The sequence below is a fragment of the Columba livia genome, chromosome 3 (genome assembly GCF_036013475.1).
Source record: "Columba livia isolate bColLiv1 breed racing homer chromosome 3, bColLiv1.pat.W.v2, whole genome shotgun sequence".
Taxonomy (NCBI): domain Eukaryota; kingdom Metazoa; phylum Chordata; class Aves; order Columbiformes; family Columbidae; genus Columba; species Columba livia.
Window position 1 is genome coordinate 16,651,203 of NC_088604.1, and position 17,689 is coordinate 16,668,891.

The following is a 17,689-nucleotide window of genomic DNA, read 5'->3' on the forward strand; positions in this document are numbered from 1 at the left end:
AAAATGATCAGAAGAAATTCAAACAACAGTAACCTTGCAAAAGAAGAATGACAGGAGGACCTGGCAGTTACTGTTGCACAAGAATTAGGATCCACAGTTCCAGGTACAAAAGTAGCTGCACAATCTGTGAAGCCTGGAGTGGAACATGGACATGAAAGGTGTTAATGTGAATGAGAAGGCTCAGGCATAACAAGAGACTCCACAACAGCCTGTTTAGAAACAATGACTAGAAAAACATCGACTGACTGCTCCTTTTATTTATTATCACAATTTTTTCAAATAAAATAAACATGACTTTCTAGAAATATATTTGCTGTCATACAACAGTAAGTAAAAAAAATAGATACTTTAATTGCAAAATCTCACAGTGTAATTAGATGCTAACGTGCTGTCCAGCACGCTCAAAGTATGTACAATTATGCCAAAAAGCGGTAATTTCATAGCTTCCTGTTGGCTCTGATGCACAGTGAGGAAATGAATTGTGATAAACAGTTTCCTTGGTAACTTTCCCAGCTGGAAAACAGTGACTTAAATTATAGATAAAATGACACAAGTAAAGTGCAGTAGTAGATCTCAGCATAACTATCTTAACAAAAAATACGCATGCAGGCAAAAGGATCAGTAGAATTTTAGATGTAATACCATGGTTTGGTATCCAACCAACTAATTTACACACAATTAATAGTAATAGTTTTAGACCTTTTTACTTCCTTATGACTGTGTTGTATTTTGGCTTTTTACAGAGTTTTTTATTAAAAAGCTTGTGTTCTATCAGACACACATCATCATGGATTGAAGAGGGCTGTATCCTCAGAAGAAAAGAGAATAACCTTAGTACAAAATGGTAACTCTGGGGAAATTCCACTTCTCTGTAATGAGCCAGATGACCACATGCCCTGAAAAGAAACAGGTAGAAAAAAAGGCCTGAATTATAAGTGTATTTAGTTAGTATTCAGCCAGCATTTATACATTTGGCTGTAATTAGAGGAAAATGCCAACATTTTATCAGCAGCATAAATCACAATTCTGGTCGATTCTGTGAAAGGATCCATTCCTGCAAAACCCCGAAGCAGAGGACTGGACCGAGACACGCTCAGAGGTGGTGCAGACACGGCAAGAAGGAGAAGGCTGTAGAGCTTGTTCCAGTGCAGATCAGGATCATACTCAACCAGGCAATGAAAATGTTCTTTGCTTCGCAGGACTAAATTGATCCAGTGTCCATTCTGGCAGCTTTTAGCAAATGTAGCAGAGAGTGACAACGGCTGCGTTAACTCATCTTTAGAATTGCCAAGGCTGCCCAGTGCAGACACCTCGGGCTCTTTTCTCCATTCTCTTCCACTCTCCCTCAACTCCCCTGTCCTCCTCCTGACACTACGCCATGTGATTGCAACCCATCTGTTTCTTCTCCATTGTCTTTGTGCGCTAAATAGAAAATATCTACCTAGAAGCAAGAGGGAAAAGTGAAGTTCAAGCCAACGGAGTAACATAGAAAGCACTGGGGCAAACGTTGGCCGGGTTGACAGAAAGTAATCAGTGCTACAGCAGACTTCTGCTTAATTATCTTGTAGCTTTCATGGTGAAAATATTAAGGACAATGATGGGGCAATTTTATTGATGAAGTACCTAATGAAAATAGCAGACTGGACTAGCTGGTACCCAGTGTCAGACTGAACAAAAGATGACACAGAGGATGGACTGCAGAGATAGCTCTGTAAACAGTAAGTTCCACAATTCAGGTTGGAAAACTCCCCTTTCTGGGTTAGCCCCAAATTTGTTTTTATTAAAAGTGGTAAGTTTAAAATACTATAAAATCCAGCTGTTTCAATTTAAAAAAAAAAAAACAAACAAAACAAAACCTTTTACACTTGCAGGGATTTAGGTGCCATTCACCATATAAGCTCTACGCACCTTCTAGCTCACTAGGTATTGCCTTGGGATGTGGGGAAGCAGAGTTTAAAATTTCCCCTCTGTCTGATTCAGAGCAGCAGCCTTAAATATTCACCAGAACAAGGACTGGAACCTGTCTGTCCCAATTTATGGGCAAGTGTGCTAATTACTAGAGTATAGAGTCATTTGCTCGCTCCCTCTAGCCCAACAAACATTTACATTTTACCTCAAACTGCAGGAACAGACGGACCCGTCCTGGGGTGCCACACAAGCTGCACTTTGGGGAGCGGAGTCTTTGTCTAAAGGCTCCCCAAGTCTGGCAGACTGGAAATCTGAAACTGGGTCTCTCTCACTGTAGGTCCCATCCCCTGACCTACCTCACATTCCTCCAAAACCGCCAGCGACTTCTTACAAAAACTAAATTAAATCAGACATCTCGGCAGTGTCAGAGCAAATTAGCTGACCCCACAACCCAACACATTTGCTAAATCTGATCTTCACTGAGAAATCTTGTTGGTTGAATCAAATCTGCATTTTGGGGCTAATATGAATTAAGACATTTTGCTACATCCTAGTCCTAACCCTGACATTCAGCAATTGCAGTTCTTACGGCAAATTAAGTGTCAAATCTCAGTTTTCACTGGGGGGAGGCAAGGGAGTGATATTGTTTATTCCAAGGCAAACACGTAATTACATCCTCGCTGTAGAGCACCTATTTGATCAACTGGAGTTACGCTTTTCAGAAGAGTACTTAATCATGCACACATTTTTGCCCCATTTTATGCTGGTTTTGTGCCATTTACCCTAGGAGCATCTCTGAAGAGCTAAAAAAACGCCAAACGATTTTCAATTTAGATGTGATAAGGGAAATACATTTTTCTCAACATTTTTCACACACCTCATCACGTACCACCTAAAGATTTTTATACCACATCAATTTAGAATCCAGTTTAAAATGGACACGTTTAAATTAAAAGAAAACTTAAAAGCATTTTACCAACCATTTGACCCATCTCAGCTTTGCTGATCTGAAATCATACCTTAGTCCTGGGATTAAAGCACTTCAGCAGTCCCAGTTAGACCACACTGATTTTTAGAGAAAGATTTTAAGTTTGTATGTGTAACAGAAGTAAAACCAAACACTTGCATAGGATAAAACCTCATATCTGAGGGAGCAGACAATGTTTTCCAAAGTTAAGTAAGTGTCAGATGTATAATTAATTACTTGCATTGCAAATGATACAATGGGAAATTTAACCAGTAAGAATTTAAATTCAAATCTTGTTTCATGAAAGCCATGACAGTTTGCCATTAACATTTTAATATATTACATATGAAAATGTAGGCTTAAAAACAGACTTTGCATGAGAGATTATTCACACAAACATACACCGAAATATCCACTCATTCAGTGTGTACATAAGATTTACGCAAACTTGTGGTAAAAGGATTATTACCTCTCCTCCCTTCAAAAAAAACTTCTTATTCATACAAAAGAATGAGTCCACACAACCAAAGCTCTTGTAATAGAACACTGTGTTTACCTTATTCCAACCCATTTCTGTCACGGTGGATATGTGAAAGGTAATGTGAAAAGGAAAATAAAGATAAGCAAATAAATCCACTGAAAGACAGAATAGACTGCATACATGTAAAAGCCAGTTATTTTCAAGGGGAATATTTAATGTTTAAAAATCAGGAATGCATCTCTAAGTTTGTGTAGGGGTTGTTGCTCTCTCAAGCACACCGTTTAGAAGTACATACCTGATAAAGATTTAAGATGTTATTCAATGTGCTAATGAAATCTCATTTCACAGTAATGTACCTTGACCTCCTTTCCAAACAAACCACACACACTACCCGCACACATGAGAAATTCAGGAGAATCCAATCCATCTGCAAAGTTCATATTTTCCACTGGTACCCACTGGTATGTCAATCTTCTGGATGAGGATTTAATGACACAACCAGTGGCAGAACTGAAATCTGGCACGTGATCTGGAAGCCCTAAACTACCTGGGGAGTTTATGAGAAATTCTATTTTTGATATTGCTGAATTCCTACAATCCCTCAGCAGGAGTTTTGCTCTGTGTGTCTGGCAGTGCTTCTCTGCCAGCACCCACCAAATAGCAAATTCACCAATTTTCGCAGAATTTAGCACGAAAGGGGAAGATATTAAAGAGTGAGAAGTTCGACACGAACCAGGCAGATACTGAAATATCTCTGTAACTCTGTATATGGCTGGATTAGCTGCGCTATCACTCTCCTTGCTACTTAGGTCCTTTAAAGAAAATAATTTTACTAACGAATAGCATGACTGTTTTGATATACTCTTAATTGAAAAAAAATCCCTTTCACTTATGAAATCAGGATTTGGGAGCAGTTCTCTAGTAAAGACAAACACTAAACTTCTTTAATAGCACAAAATATTTTCTTTTTCCATATTTCTTCTTTGACTTTTCCAATAAAAGAAATTGATTTTTACTTTTCTGCTTGCAAAAAATACAACTTGATTGCTGATATACTTTGACGAAATAGTGATAGAGTCCTTTTCACTCACTATTTTTTAAACACATTCTAGAGGCATTAATTGCCTGCTTATTTTAACTCCGACTGCTAATTTTAATTTTGATTAAGGCCACCACAAAAGGACAGTGAGTTAAAAATTAGTTTCCTATGCTTTTTGGAGGGTCAGGGGAGAGAGGAATGGAATCGTTTTCCCATTCCCAGGAGAGATGTCGTGCAACTTTTTTCCAAAACACTATAAAGAAGGAAGTGAAGTGAGTATTTGTATCATGCTGCTACTCTTACCATGTGACTCTAGTTGTTGATTTTGTCTCATCTCGTCTCTTCTCAAAAGCTCACTTTGATCACTCTTCTATTACAGTTTGTCTACTCCCAATCCAAGACTAACCATTCTGCACACGCCCCTTTCTATGAATTTTAACTATCTGTGAATACAAAGCTGTGCACACCCCCCATAGCTGTTATTTGTAGAAATCTATAGATGGCACTTTGCTTTCAGGAGAACTTTCCAAAATGTATTTAACAAAGATCTGAACACCTACCTCTCGCGACATAGTTGAACTGTACACAGCCAATAGTCAGGGTTCATGGCTGCAAGTACACCACGTTTTTCTTGCAAAATTCCCTTCAGGCTGTGCCCGTGAAAACAGCTCCCGTCTGTGTTTTCTTCAGACCAACTTAACTGAAAACTTGAAGGATTTGGCTTTTCAGCAGGTCGCACTGAACCAGACAGCTTGCCAAACTGATTTTGTAAGTTCACAACCATTTCTGTACAAAGAGATACAAAGACAAGGCAAAAGTATTAAGTATTACAATACTATTGAGAGGTGAATAATACAGGAAGAGAATAGGGTGGTTTTGCCTTTTTTTTTTTCCTTTTTTTCTTTAAACCTCTGCAAGGAATACTGAGGAAACTTGAAGGTCTGTATGTTCTCTCCCCCATTCGATGTAACATTTAACTCTGTCACATGCTTTAGTGAAACATTTTGAAAGATAATTCAAAATGTGACATCTTTCAGACGTAAGTGTTTCCCAAGTAAAGCATGTAAAATCCACTTGATACTGCTGGTATTTTTATTCTCATAGAAAACATAGGCCAGGATGCCTGTCGCTATATTTACCTGGTTGTATGCTATCACTAGGACTGGCAAAGATTTTTTGAGCAGTTACCTGTGTACCAGAATTAAGGAACCCTGGTTTCATACACATATGGATTTAAGGTTAAACTATTCACAGTGCAAATTTAAACTGGGGAAAAACAAAACAAAACAAAATAAAATCAAACAACAAACCCCCACTGCTAGTGAAAAAACAACAAACTTTCATAAGTTACTACGGCTGAGGGGGGACAGAAGGTCTGACCATAGATCAGCACACACAATATGACTGCCTAAGCCTTCTTTCCTTAGAATAAAAAATAGGTTAAAAACCACCGTTGTTGGAGCTTCAACTTCTTTTTATGACCTGTAACCAAATAAACTCATTCATAAACTGGGAAAAAAAAAAAAAAAAAAAGCAGAAAAGACATCCCAAAGTAATCCAAGGACTGGGAAACTTCTCTTTCAAGAGAACACTAAAATCTAACACCAAAAGCAAAGGCTGAGAAGGGTTTCTGAAAACCTGTATGTGGCACCTAAGTGTTCTAGAGCACTCTGGTCTCTACTGTTTTAAATTTGTATTAAGATGAATCTTGCCCAGTTGCAATGGCACCATGTGACATCCTGCTTGCAACAGCCAGAGGTAAGGCTCCGTAATCTAAGGGGTCCCCTTCTCGCTCAAAGAGAAGCAGAGCCAGGAGAGGAATCTGCAGTGCCTCAGAAATGGTGAACAATAAATCATTATTCACTTTGGCTTATAAATGCAGGAACTAAAGGGCATCTGAGCAAATGATCAGCTTGAAATAAATAAACATAAATGTGTTTTTCCACGGAACTTGACTTGACCGTAGGATCACCCCTACCAAATTTTGAAGAGTAAGAACATTCATAGTATCATAGAATCACAGAATTATAGAATTGTTCCAGTTGGAAGAGACCCTCAGGATCATCGAGTCCAACCATAACCTGACTCTAGCACTAAACCATGTCCCTATGAACCTTGTCTAAAAGCCTTTTAAACCCCTCCAGGGATGTTGACTCCACCACTTCCCTGGGCAGCCTGTTCCAATGCCTGACAACTCTGTCAAAAAACCTCAATGGGATTGTTGAAAGAGAAATCCAACATGAGTTATTCAAACCAAACAGGACTATACAACCTGTCTAGAAGTCCCTGAACCAGTCAGTTCCAGAAAGTAAAAGAGTATATAAAGGGAAAAATACCACATGCCACTCTGAACATCTCCAAATATCTCTGCTGCTTACTAGATACTACTAAATGTAGAATGAAGAACTTCAAATCTAATTTGTTTGAATAAAATTCTGGCTTTCTGTATTTCCACAGACAAGTGGGGTTTTTGTTGTTTTGTTTGTTTGCTTTTATGTCAATATAAAACCCAGTAATTTCTCGTAAGTACTTCTGGAGCTGCTAAAATAAAGTAGGTGTACCTGCATTCTGAGCACGTACAGCTGGCTATTCAAGTTCAGACAAGCCTTCCTCACTTTCTACAGAAGACTGCAGGAGGGAGTGGGAGAGAAGAGGGACATGCAAGGTCTACCAGAGGACATCCTGGGATATCCGCAACAAAGGACACGAGGAAGGAAAGGAGAAAGGGGACAGGAAAGCTATGGAAAAGCAACAACAATTCACAAAGATCGTGGCTATGGAAAGGCAGCTGACAAACCAGTGAGGATGACGACAGAGTACTCAACCTGAGACAAGGTTCAGCAGGTCATTAGGAAGACTGGCAAAGGAAGTTTCAGTTAAGCATGAGGAAAATGTCTGAAGAATTCCAGCCATGGGTTGTAAAATAGTACTACATTAATTGTAACCACAGATGAAAGAGAGAAGAGAAAGTATTTTAAGATGTAAATGTTATCACAGTCAGAGCTGCAGATTCTCTATGATGGGAAAAGTTGGTGCAGACTTCTGCATTGCTGAGAACAGGCAAAGTTTACTCACGTCTTCTCTTAAGAACTTTAGATTTCTTGTCGGCTGAATAAAACAGTGGTTTTTCACATCTCCACTGATACCTACCAGTAAGAGACATAAGAATTGTTAGAAAAAAGAAAGTTGGAGCAAACAAGTAAAAGAATAGTAATTTCTTACAAATACTGCTAGTACGGTAATCAGTTTTCAGTTGTACAAGTTCCTTGTCACAGAAAATGATCATTTAATTAATATGCTAGATAAACATTATGATGTAAATAGAAAATTAAGATAGGGATTTAAACTGTTCATGCTAGCTTGCTGGATGGAAATGATTCCTAACCTTTTTAATTTCTGTAGGGTCAGGATTTCACGTAAAACCATATACCTTGAAAAAGAAAAGTACTTAAAAACCTCTTACTTGGCTCTTTCTTCATCCAATTTCTTTTGCTCTGCATCCAATGAACATTTTATAACCTTGTACCACTTTTTGAACTCAAAATATGGATGACCTGAATAAAACATTCACATTTTAGGTTAGGAAGAAATCGAAGAAACATGTAACATACAGAAGGTGGTCTCCATGCAGTTAGACCCTGTGTCTTCCACCTGTATGCAAGCCTATCCTGAATTCTACATGCTTTAAGAAGACATACTTGATCTAACCATTCTGTAAGAAAGAGGAATGCAGAAATGCAGTGAAAGAACAGCATGTCATAAGAAGTGCAGGGCAGCTCCTTAGCTGAGAATAGATTTCATAGGTTTAGCACAATACATTTTCTCTCCTTGCTGAAAGTTAAGGCAAGAAACTACCCTCTCTCTCTACCGAGTGAACTAGATCTCCATAATGTGAAGTGGCCTTCAGCTGTTTGAAAGTTGACTTCAAGGGATTAGTGAAACTATACATCAAGCTTAGGTTTAAACAAATAAGATCTAAACAAGCTCAGATTAAGATTTCAAACAGTTTCATCAGCTCCCTGCTGTCTATCCTACCATCCATGAAACATCACAGGGCAGGATGAACTAGACAATTGTATTCACTTTGCATCAGCCTCCCATGTTTTTGAGCACAGGCACTTCATTCATTGATATGTGAACAAATATTTACCAGCACATGCAAAACCATTAAGGCATGTGGCATTCTAGCAGCCCATCTACCATCAACACTCCCAATGGGCACAGGACTGAAGCAGAACAACCAGGATCAGTAAGTATAACAATTCCAAACAGAACTACAGTATAGATTTATATATTATATATTTAAAATATAATCAACTCCTATTACCCGTGGGTGGATTATCTGCATTGTGAATTAACCAGGCTTTGCATTTCCCCATCACCCCCACTGCACTGCACGCGGTGCTTGCATCATGCTCCGCTTTGCCAGCCAGCTGTTTAAACTGTTCTGAAGGTGATTATACTGTTACAATCATAGAATCTGCTGAGCTGGAAGGGGCCCACAAGGATCATCAAGGCCAACTCCTGTCCCTGAACATGACAACCCCACAGATCACTCCATGTTCTTATAGTCGAGCTTACATACTTTTTGTATTATCTGCATTTTGCTGTTCAAGTCATCCTGACACAAATGTGGATGGACTCCAAATGCAACAGACAAATGAAGGGAACAAAGATCCTTCAGTAGTTCTTAAAATTCAAAGGTGTGGGTACAAGTTGTTTTATGAACTCCTTAAACCCCGAGGGCTTTATGTAAGTACTCCCAAACTGCTGGGACGGTAGTTGAAGGGCATGGGGAGAAGGGCAGAAATTTGTATTAAACATCCTATGAATTATTAAGCCTCTGTCACAAGCAAAACCATTGTCAGAGACACGATGCTACACTATAACAACCGTGTACCTGTTCGTCTGATGTTCATATGGCTGAGCTGACTGGAAAATGCACAGCTCTGTGATACACACATACATAAATACATCTCAATCGCATTTTATTTGAACATAAACAGTACTGTGTTTGCCTGTATGTTCTATGAACAGCACACACAGACATACTAGGTAACTGCAACCAACTGTACGGCTTCCAGTCCGTCTTGAAAAACTGTAGGAGCTGAAATACTATTTTTTTTAAATTAAAAAAAAAAAAAAAAAAAAGACTAGAGAAAGGATAGTTAAATTTTAAATGGAGCCAACATAAACTGGATCTCGAAAACTCAGTGTTAACCATTATTCATTTCAGCACACTGACTTTGGGAAAACGCCGGAGGCAGTTTAGAGCTCTGGCACTCGTCAGCGCTCCAACAGAGATTCTCACATCAGCTCCACTGCGCAGCTGCTGTCACCCCAGCATGGTCAGGACAACACAGCACAGCATAGACATCATTTTGCACCAGCTGATTTTAAAGTAAAAAAATGGGCAAAGAAGGAGCTGTTACTTCTCAAGGGCAATGAGACTTGTTAATAAGGGAGAAACCCCATTAAGAGATCAATGGCTTTGAGCCTCAGCCTGTGAGCAGCTGCACAACTTCTGCTCTTGTCACTATTACATGCTTCAAGTTTTCCATGGAAATTAAAATGAAAGACATAAGATCCAAACTAAGTTTGTGTATCCACTTGAAAATGAGAATTTTAGTTAACAGCGATGACCATCTCCAGATCCAGTGGTAACTGTGCTCACACATGGCTAACGCCAAGTTTACTATTGACTTAAATTTTCAGAAAGTAATAGAAGGGTCAAAATGAACCCAAAACTGGACAGAAGGCTTAGAAGATAAACCACTGTAATACATCTTTGATCTTATCTCCAACTGTGATCTGGATCAGGCCACGGAACATCTTCCTGAAGATTTATAATCTTTTATTTGGTCTTTCTGCCCTCAAAGAACCATGTTCACACCGTTATCTCCTCCATCTTAATTGCTGCTAGCTTTTTCACACTCTCTCAGGATTATTTGGACTAAGTAAGCAGATTACATCTGAAATATGTTACACACTAAGGCATTTTATTTAACAAGACTAAACAAGTTTGGATTTTATCATAAATGTGGTCTGATGCCCCTAATAAGTATCTGCTATTTACAATAAAAGTGTGTTCCCTCTTTACTGCACATCCATTCAACCTCACCTACTGTGCATAAAAATGTAAAATAAGAGGTGAACATACACAAGGAAAAGCAGAAAGGTACCTAGCAAAACGTGTACCAAATTCCCCTATCCACTACAATAACAATTATGCAGGCAAACTGGGACAAATTTATGTGAACAAGATCTGTTTTCTCTGAATAAAGATTTGCCCTAAAAGAATAAATGTCAACACCAGATTTTGATGATCAATGAAACAAGTCTTTCTAAGCCTGATTACAAAGTTACTGCATTTACAAAACCATAAAGCTGCTTCTACCAGAATATTTATGTACCTTCTTTGTTATTTTTATTTCTTTCTTCAGCAAAGTCTGAAAGTAACCTAAAAAAAGAAAAAAAGAGTAAAATTAAGGCTATTTTGTAGATCCAAATACTGCACTGTTCTCATGCAGTTCAAACACAAGCAACAAAAATTACACCTTAATTTATTCCAAGGTTCTGATTAAAACTGTCGATTTTTAAAAATAAGTAAATTTTAGATCTAAAATGCTTTCAGGTGTATGTTTTATGCTACTGAACTTAATCAAAATTCAAATACTATAAATTTAATATTACTAAAGAAAGAATGATCCAAGACAATCATTTGCACCATTTGAAATCTGGGCTTTGCTACAGATTTGCCTGTACACTTACCATTCATAGTGATCATCTAATAAAAACAATAATTTGAGCACAACTATAATAAGTGCAGCAGCAAGAACATCATATTTCACTTTTCTTGTTGACTTATTTCCAGGCACAAGAGTCAGGAAATCCGCTTCTCCAATACAGATCTTTTTCACCACTCGACAAGTCCAATTATGCAATTCATCTGATTAATGCAAATAGAAATATAAAATGAGTATGCTGAGACAAGCTAGAAGTACTTTTACAGTGCAAATACGTTGGTCATTTGAGGAAAACTATGCTTACGTCTTTTAGGACCATTAGACAGCAATTTTTTTCAGGCTGAAAAGTATTGGGTATTTTAAAAAATACTAGGCAACCTTCACTGTTCTTACATGGAAAACAGGTGCTACTTATTATATATTCACATGGAAAAACCTGGCATTATCCTGTGAAGTCTAATCGCACCCGCTAGTGCGGGTTACGCCAAAAAGATCCTACAAAAAGATCCTACTACAGCTCCAAGAGCAGCACTGCGGTATCTGTATAGTCTCTTACTACTCTGTGCTTATTTTTCGTAGATACAAATCCCCCAAATTTCTCACCTTTCCAGTTCAGCAAGAAGTACAGGAGCTGATTACATCACCGTTGGATTCCACAAAGGTTAGCAACGTATGACTAAGTACAACCTTAATCCAGCTGTACCTTTATACTCGCTTGCTGCTTACAGAGAGTTCAGTAGGAACTACTTAATCCTTTCGTACAGAACAGTAAAAGCTGAACAAAATCTAGAAACCAGATTTTCTTATAAATACTTTCAGTATATTTTCTTTTCTTTCAGATAATTAAAATGGCCTTTTCATTAGTATTTAGTGTCCTAAGAAACACTGCTAATTGAATGCTTTTTTTAGGAATTGTTAACAACAATAGTCCTTTTCCAATTTGTACAAAAAATGTTTCAACATGATGAATAGCCTAGTTGTAAGGAAAAGTTAAGGATAATATATTAGTCTTTTACAGTAATTTTCAAAGAGTACTTAGCTTTTTATTTTTCTTTAATAAATGTGAAAATGCCAGATTTCTAGCTTTTTCTTTGATTCAACTGATACTCTAAAATCTGAAAAATAATGTGATCCTCTACAGGATCACAGCGTGAGTGTAAATCTACAAAATCTGAATTTTTGCTCTGGAACTTTAGCCCTGAATCTGTTGGTTATCTTCTCTTCATTCAACTGTGAGTAAACAGAAAGGCCAAGTAGCTTTTTTCATTGTAACTTAATGCAAAATAAGACAATAAAACTCCCCAAACTATAAATTGTCGGAATGCTTTGGAGAAAAAAAATAAAATATTAATTTCCAGGCTATTTGTCTGCATAACTCATCTCCAGTGACAGTGGTATTTAATAGGTAGTATGGCAGCCCAACAAACAGTTCACATACTAGGACTTACTGGTCTTTCTTTGGCAATTCAACACTCAAGACTTAAATGAAGGACAAACAAAAATATTCAATATTTATGCGATATATTATTTCAAAACTAAATTGGAAATCAAATGAGACAGCAGCTCATTTGTCACACAGCATTGCTCGTTAATGCTCAAATGAATGCTAAAATGTAACATTACAGACTATATAGTCAATATTATATATGAGACAATTCCAGTGCTAAGGAACTACGTCCCAACTTCATGAATCATTTAGTTAAAGACAACGAATCACGTGACTTCAACTAGTGCCTCTTAGTTCACACGGATACTGAAAGATTTGAAGTGAAGCATCCACTCCATAGCCATAGAGAGCCAGCAACAGAGTGCCCCTGCATATCTGGACCTATAATACATACTGGAAATGTTTGATGAAGGTGCTTTCTATAGAAATTATCTTTCAGTTCAAGCTTAAATAGGTATAAATTAGAAGGAAAAGAGTAGGCAATTTTGAAGCAGTAATTCAAGTCTTTTTGCTAGAGTTTAATAAACCAAAGAAATATTTTATCAGTTTGAGCTTGGGAAAATATTTACCAGGTAAATTAGCTTCCATCAAGTACTTCATGCACAGCATGTCTGGATGAAGAAAGCAGCTATCTGTTATATCTGGAAAACGAGGCAGGTCTAAAAATGCTGCAAGCTCAAGCATTTTGTCGTATACTTCTTCATATACGGGCCACGACTGAAAGACAGAGTTAGAGGGTGTTATATATTTGCTCTATTCCCATATTTGTTACTGATTTAAAATTAGTTCTCTCTTTTAAATTCTGTATTATTTAATACAGAATTATTTATACAGACTCTTTTAGTACCCTCTATGATGAAACGCACATGCAAGAATGGAGCCAGCCTGCAGTACCATAGAGAGAAATGTGCTAGTTTTAAAGCTTATGAAATAAAGAACAAATATAGCAAGGTGCTTCAGACCTGCAACCAACCTATTACTTTTTTTTTTTGTGAAGTGATCAGTATGTCTACAGATGCTCCAAAATTGAAAGTGTTGGAAAAAAAAAATAGAGGTGCAACTGAGGGTGAACTCTCTGAAGAGCTCAGAGATCAGGGAATGAATGGCAGGAGGGCAGAGGTTGGCAGGGACCGCTTGAGACCCTTGGGTCCAAGCCCCTGCTCAGGCCAGCCAGAGCAGGTTGCCCAGGACCATGTCCAGTTGGATTTTTAGTATCTCCATAGATGGCAGCTCCACAAGCTCTGTGGGAAATCAGCTTCAGTGTTTCACCACCCTTGCTGTACAAAAGAAAAAAAGTTTGTTGTTTGTTTTGTTTGTTGGGTTTGGGTTTTACTTGTTTGTTTTTTCCCCTCATGCTTAAATGGAATTTCTTGTATTTCAATTTGTGTCCATTTCTCCTCAACCTGTCACTGGATACCACTAAGGAGGATCTGGTTCTTCTCTCTTTCACTCTCCTATCATACCCCCTGAAATCTTCTATCTCCAGGCTGAACAGTCCCAACTCTCTCAGCCTCTCCTCGTTTGTAAGATGCTCCACTCTCTTAATCATCTTCATGGCCCTTTACTGGACTCACTCCAGTATGTTCATATCCTTGTACTAGGAAGCCCAGAACCTGACCCAGAACTCCACATCTATCTCAGCAGTGCTGCGTAGAAAATAACGATCACCTGTCTTGATCTGCTGGCAATGCTCTGCTTAATGCTGCACCAGATGATGTCTGTCTTCTTCGCCACAAGGGCACATTGCTGGCTCACATTCATCTTCACAGCATCTTGTCCACCAAGACACTTGGGACCTTCACCGAAAAGCTGCTTTCCAGCCAGTTGGCCTCCAGCATGTACTTGTGCCTGTGGTTTTTGCTCTGCAGGTACAGAACTTAACATTTCCCTTTCTTGAACTTCATGAGGTTCTTGCTGGCCCATTTCTACAGCCTGTCGAGGTCCTTCTGTATGGCAGCGTGTCCACCTGGTCTGCCAACAGCTCCTCCCAGTTTCATATTGTCTGCAAACTTGCTGAGTGTTCAGTCCACCCTGCAGCAGTCCACTGAGCTAGTTCTTAACTTCATCACTTTGTCAATGAGGATGTTGTGGAAGACAGTGGCAAAATCCCTTCTAACAAAGAACATCCACCAAGACTTCTACTCATCATAGGTTACCAAGTCAGTCAGATGATTTCCCCTTCATAAATCCATGCTGAGCAGTCCTAGTCGCAGTCCTGACCTTCTATGTTTGGAAATCATTTCCACATTAATTTGCTCCATCGTCTTCCATATTACTATGAATATGATCGATATGAGGCTGTAAGGCCTTTATATCTCCAGATCCTTCTTCTTGAAGACAGGGGTGATGTTTGCTTTCTTCCAGTCCCCAAAAAACTCCCTCAGTCACCACTAAATTTCAAAAATGGACAGTGTCCTTGCTGTGACACCAGCCAGCTCCCTCAGCACTTGTGGCAGCATCCCATCATGGCCCAAGAACCTTCATACCTCCAGTTTGTTCAAATATTCCCTAACGTGCTCCTTCTCCACCAAGGATAAGTCTGCCTTCCCCTGGACTTTCTCACAGGTTCAAGGACCTGAGATTGCTCAAGGCCACTCTCATCAGCAGAGACTGAGGCAAAAAAAATAAAGCATTCATCACCTTAGCCTTCTCCTTGGTCTTTGTGACTATGTCCCCATTCCCATTCAGCAGCAGGCCCACATTCTCTAGAACCTTTCCACAGAATCTTTACTATCATTTCATTAAATATATATATACACATATAATTCCATATTGGCATAGTTATTCATTAAAATAAATCTGCAATTCTCTTTGCAATATTGATGTCATGAAGAAAGTTCACCCAATTTCTACTGACGGTTTCCTGCTGGAGAAGAACATAACTTACAGACAGATTTTGTCATGCTTACTCAAAATGAACTCAGCAGGACCTGGTGAAGTTTGCGTAAGCATGGACTGTGAGACTTGACCCTAATTTCTTAATACGTGAACTGCTTTATTAAACATTCTTAATTAATTATATTTTAAATGATTACTTGAATTTACCTCTTAAAGCAATAATTTTCAGTTGTTCAGGCTACTTTACCATTTCAAGTGTACAAAAAGCAATGCTTTATCTGCTTGTGTCGGTTCTATTTCAGCAGAACACTTTATCATATATTCATATTTATCAAGTCAATTTGTGCATTTGGTACTTTCCTTTAATAGGAATTAAGCAGGGGTTTATACTTTGTGAACCAGTTCAAAACCCTACTCAACAAGAGTAAATTCAGGTTTCTGCCTTTTTAATAGACCAGATTAAAAACAGAGAAATCATGTTTACAACAACAATAAGACTGAAATAATGTGTTTTTATTCAATCATTTGGTTTCACCTATTTTAATGTAAGCTATGTAGCCAATGCTCAAATGTTATTGTTTTGAATGATTGCCAACATTTCCTTTTCTTTTTTTCAGATGGTCTTCCCTCAGACTGAAGTTCAGACCTGCTTAACAGTGTGAACATGTGCTTAAGCAAATGAGTAATTCTACTGTCACTTACTATTACACATGCAACTTTTTTTAACAGTTAGGAAGTTGTATCATGTTCAGTATATGTTCTAAACAGTGTTAAAAATTGGCTTAGACTGCTACAGGACTATCTTGAGAAACAAGAAAAACAGGCATTACGAGACTCCTACAGAAGACCAGGCTCACGGTACTTACAACTCCTCTTTAAAAGCAGAGCTCAATTGAATACCAAAACAATCTTGGAACAAAAACTGCATCATCCGTAAGTACTCTTGAGCGTAGTTGGAGAAAAATTAAAGTCCCAGATAATTCAAATAAAACTATTACAAAAATACTATTCCTAATTAGATATAAAGGAAATATGTTTTAATGAAAAGCAGTTGAATTAGTAGCTTCTTAATAATATATCACAGATGAAAATAAATTAAGACACTGGGAATTCAGTAATCTGAAGCATTCCCATTCTCAAACATGAAACTGTCACCAGTGAAGTTATCTGAACAGTCTAATTTAACACAGAGGTACTTTAAGCAACATAGCGCTTAGCTGGACTACTCAAGGCAGAGCCTGCACCACCTTGTACCCGAGCTCCTCTCACCATACCAGGGTAAGGAGACAGCTTTCCTGTCCCATGTCCTACTGAATCATGCCCTCCTCCTCATGCCAAACAACAACTCTTGTTTCAAAGCTTTTGTTTGCAATCTAGAGAAGGCAATTCAGTTAGTTTTTAAAATGGCTAGAGAACGCTCTTTGCTTTGCAATGACAACTGACGATTATTTTTTCTTTTTGGAAGAGCGAACACAAGCGGTGTAAAATGTACAAATAAAAATTAACACTGAGAGCTCTCACTTGGCCTATTTTAAAAGATTGTTAACAGACAAAAACTGTTCTTAGTTGATATGTGTTCATAAAGAGATTTAAACATAATTGGAGGTGCAGACCTAGGACGGACATACTAATCCACCGTAAAGACCAAGCAAAGCAATTGCTACTCTCCAGGGCTTAACCCCCTGAGCTCAGAACACCCACTGCAGTCCTCATGTTTCTACAACACAGCGCTGAGTCATGACGACGCAAGCTGAACCAAAAACCACTTCCAGCAGCACACAGTAATCTCTTGAACTGTAAACTGCAAGAGTAAGCTGGATCCAACACAAGATCCCATCTCCGTAGAACACATCACAGCAAAGGGCTGAGAGGTTCAGGGCTGCAGAGACTGTAGAGTGTTTCAGTAATCAAGCGCTGATGATTTTCACCCATTGCTACATACTCTTTTCATAATCTGTTTAATTCTGAAAGAGCTGTGAGCTCATACAGCAAATCTCTTCTGCAAAATTCCATATTGTACTGGGAGAGTTAGAAAGAACAACCAAATTCCACACAACAAACATAGCAAATGTTAGGACAATATTAAAAAAAAAAAAAAAACAAACAAGATACAGCAAACAAAAAGCTTCAAAATTAATAAAAGTTATCATGTTCTACCTAGCTATGTACCTCTGTCAGAAAATAAGAACCTGATAAAACAAGTTGCACTGAAAGTCAAGCAGCAAATCTACTAAGGGAGCACAACCCAGAGCTGGGGCCTCCT

General features: G+C 38.2%; 1 protein-coding gene across 4 annotated transcripts in view; it reads right to left on the minus strand.

Annotated features, from left to right (window-relative positions):
* Positions 1-239: 239 nt before the first annotated feature.
* TAF1B (TATA-box binding protein associated factor, RNA polymerase I subunit B) overlaps positions 240-17,689 on the minus strand; it is a 49,512-nt gene continuing 32,062 nt past the window's right edge. For 3 of the 4 annotated variants that reach the window (XM_065055945.1, XM_065055948.1, XM_065055947.1), the window contains exons 9-15: positions 13,158-13,305; positions 11,167-11,344; positions 10,809-10,855; positions 7,859-7,949; positions 7,471-7,541; positions 4,956-5,181; positions 240-896 (exon numbers count right to left, since the gene is read on the minus strand). In XM_065055945.1, the coding sequence (XP_064912017.1) occupies positions 704-896; positions 4,956-5,181; positions 7,471-7,541; positions 7,859-7,949; positions 10,809-10,855; positions 11,167-11,344; positions 13,158-13,305 (954 nt within the window). In that variant the 3' untranslated portion in view covers positions 240-703. The remainder of the gene's footprint in view (positions 897-4,955; positions 5,182-7,470; positions 7,542-7,858; positions 7,950-10,808; positions 10,856-11,166; positions 11,345-13,157; positions 13,306-17,689) is intronic. The other variant, XM_065055946.1, reaches the window with a different exon arrangement.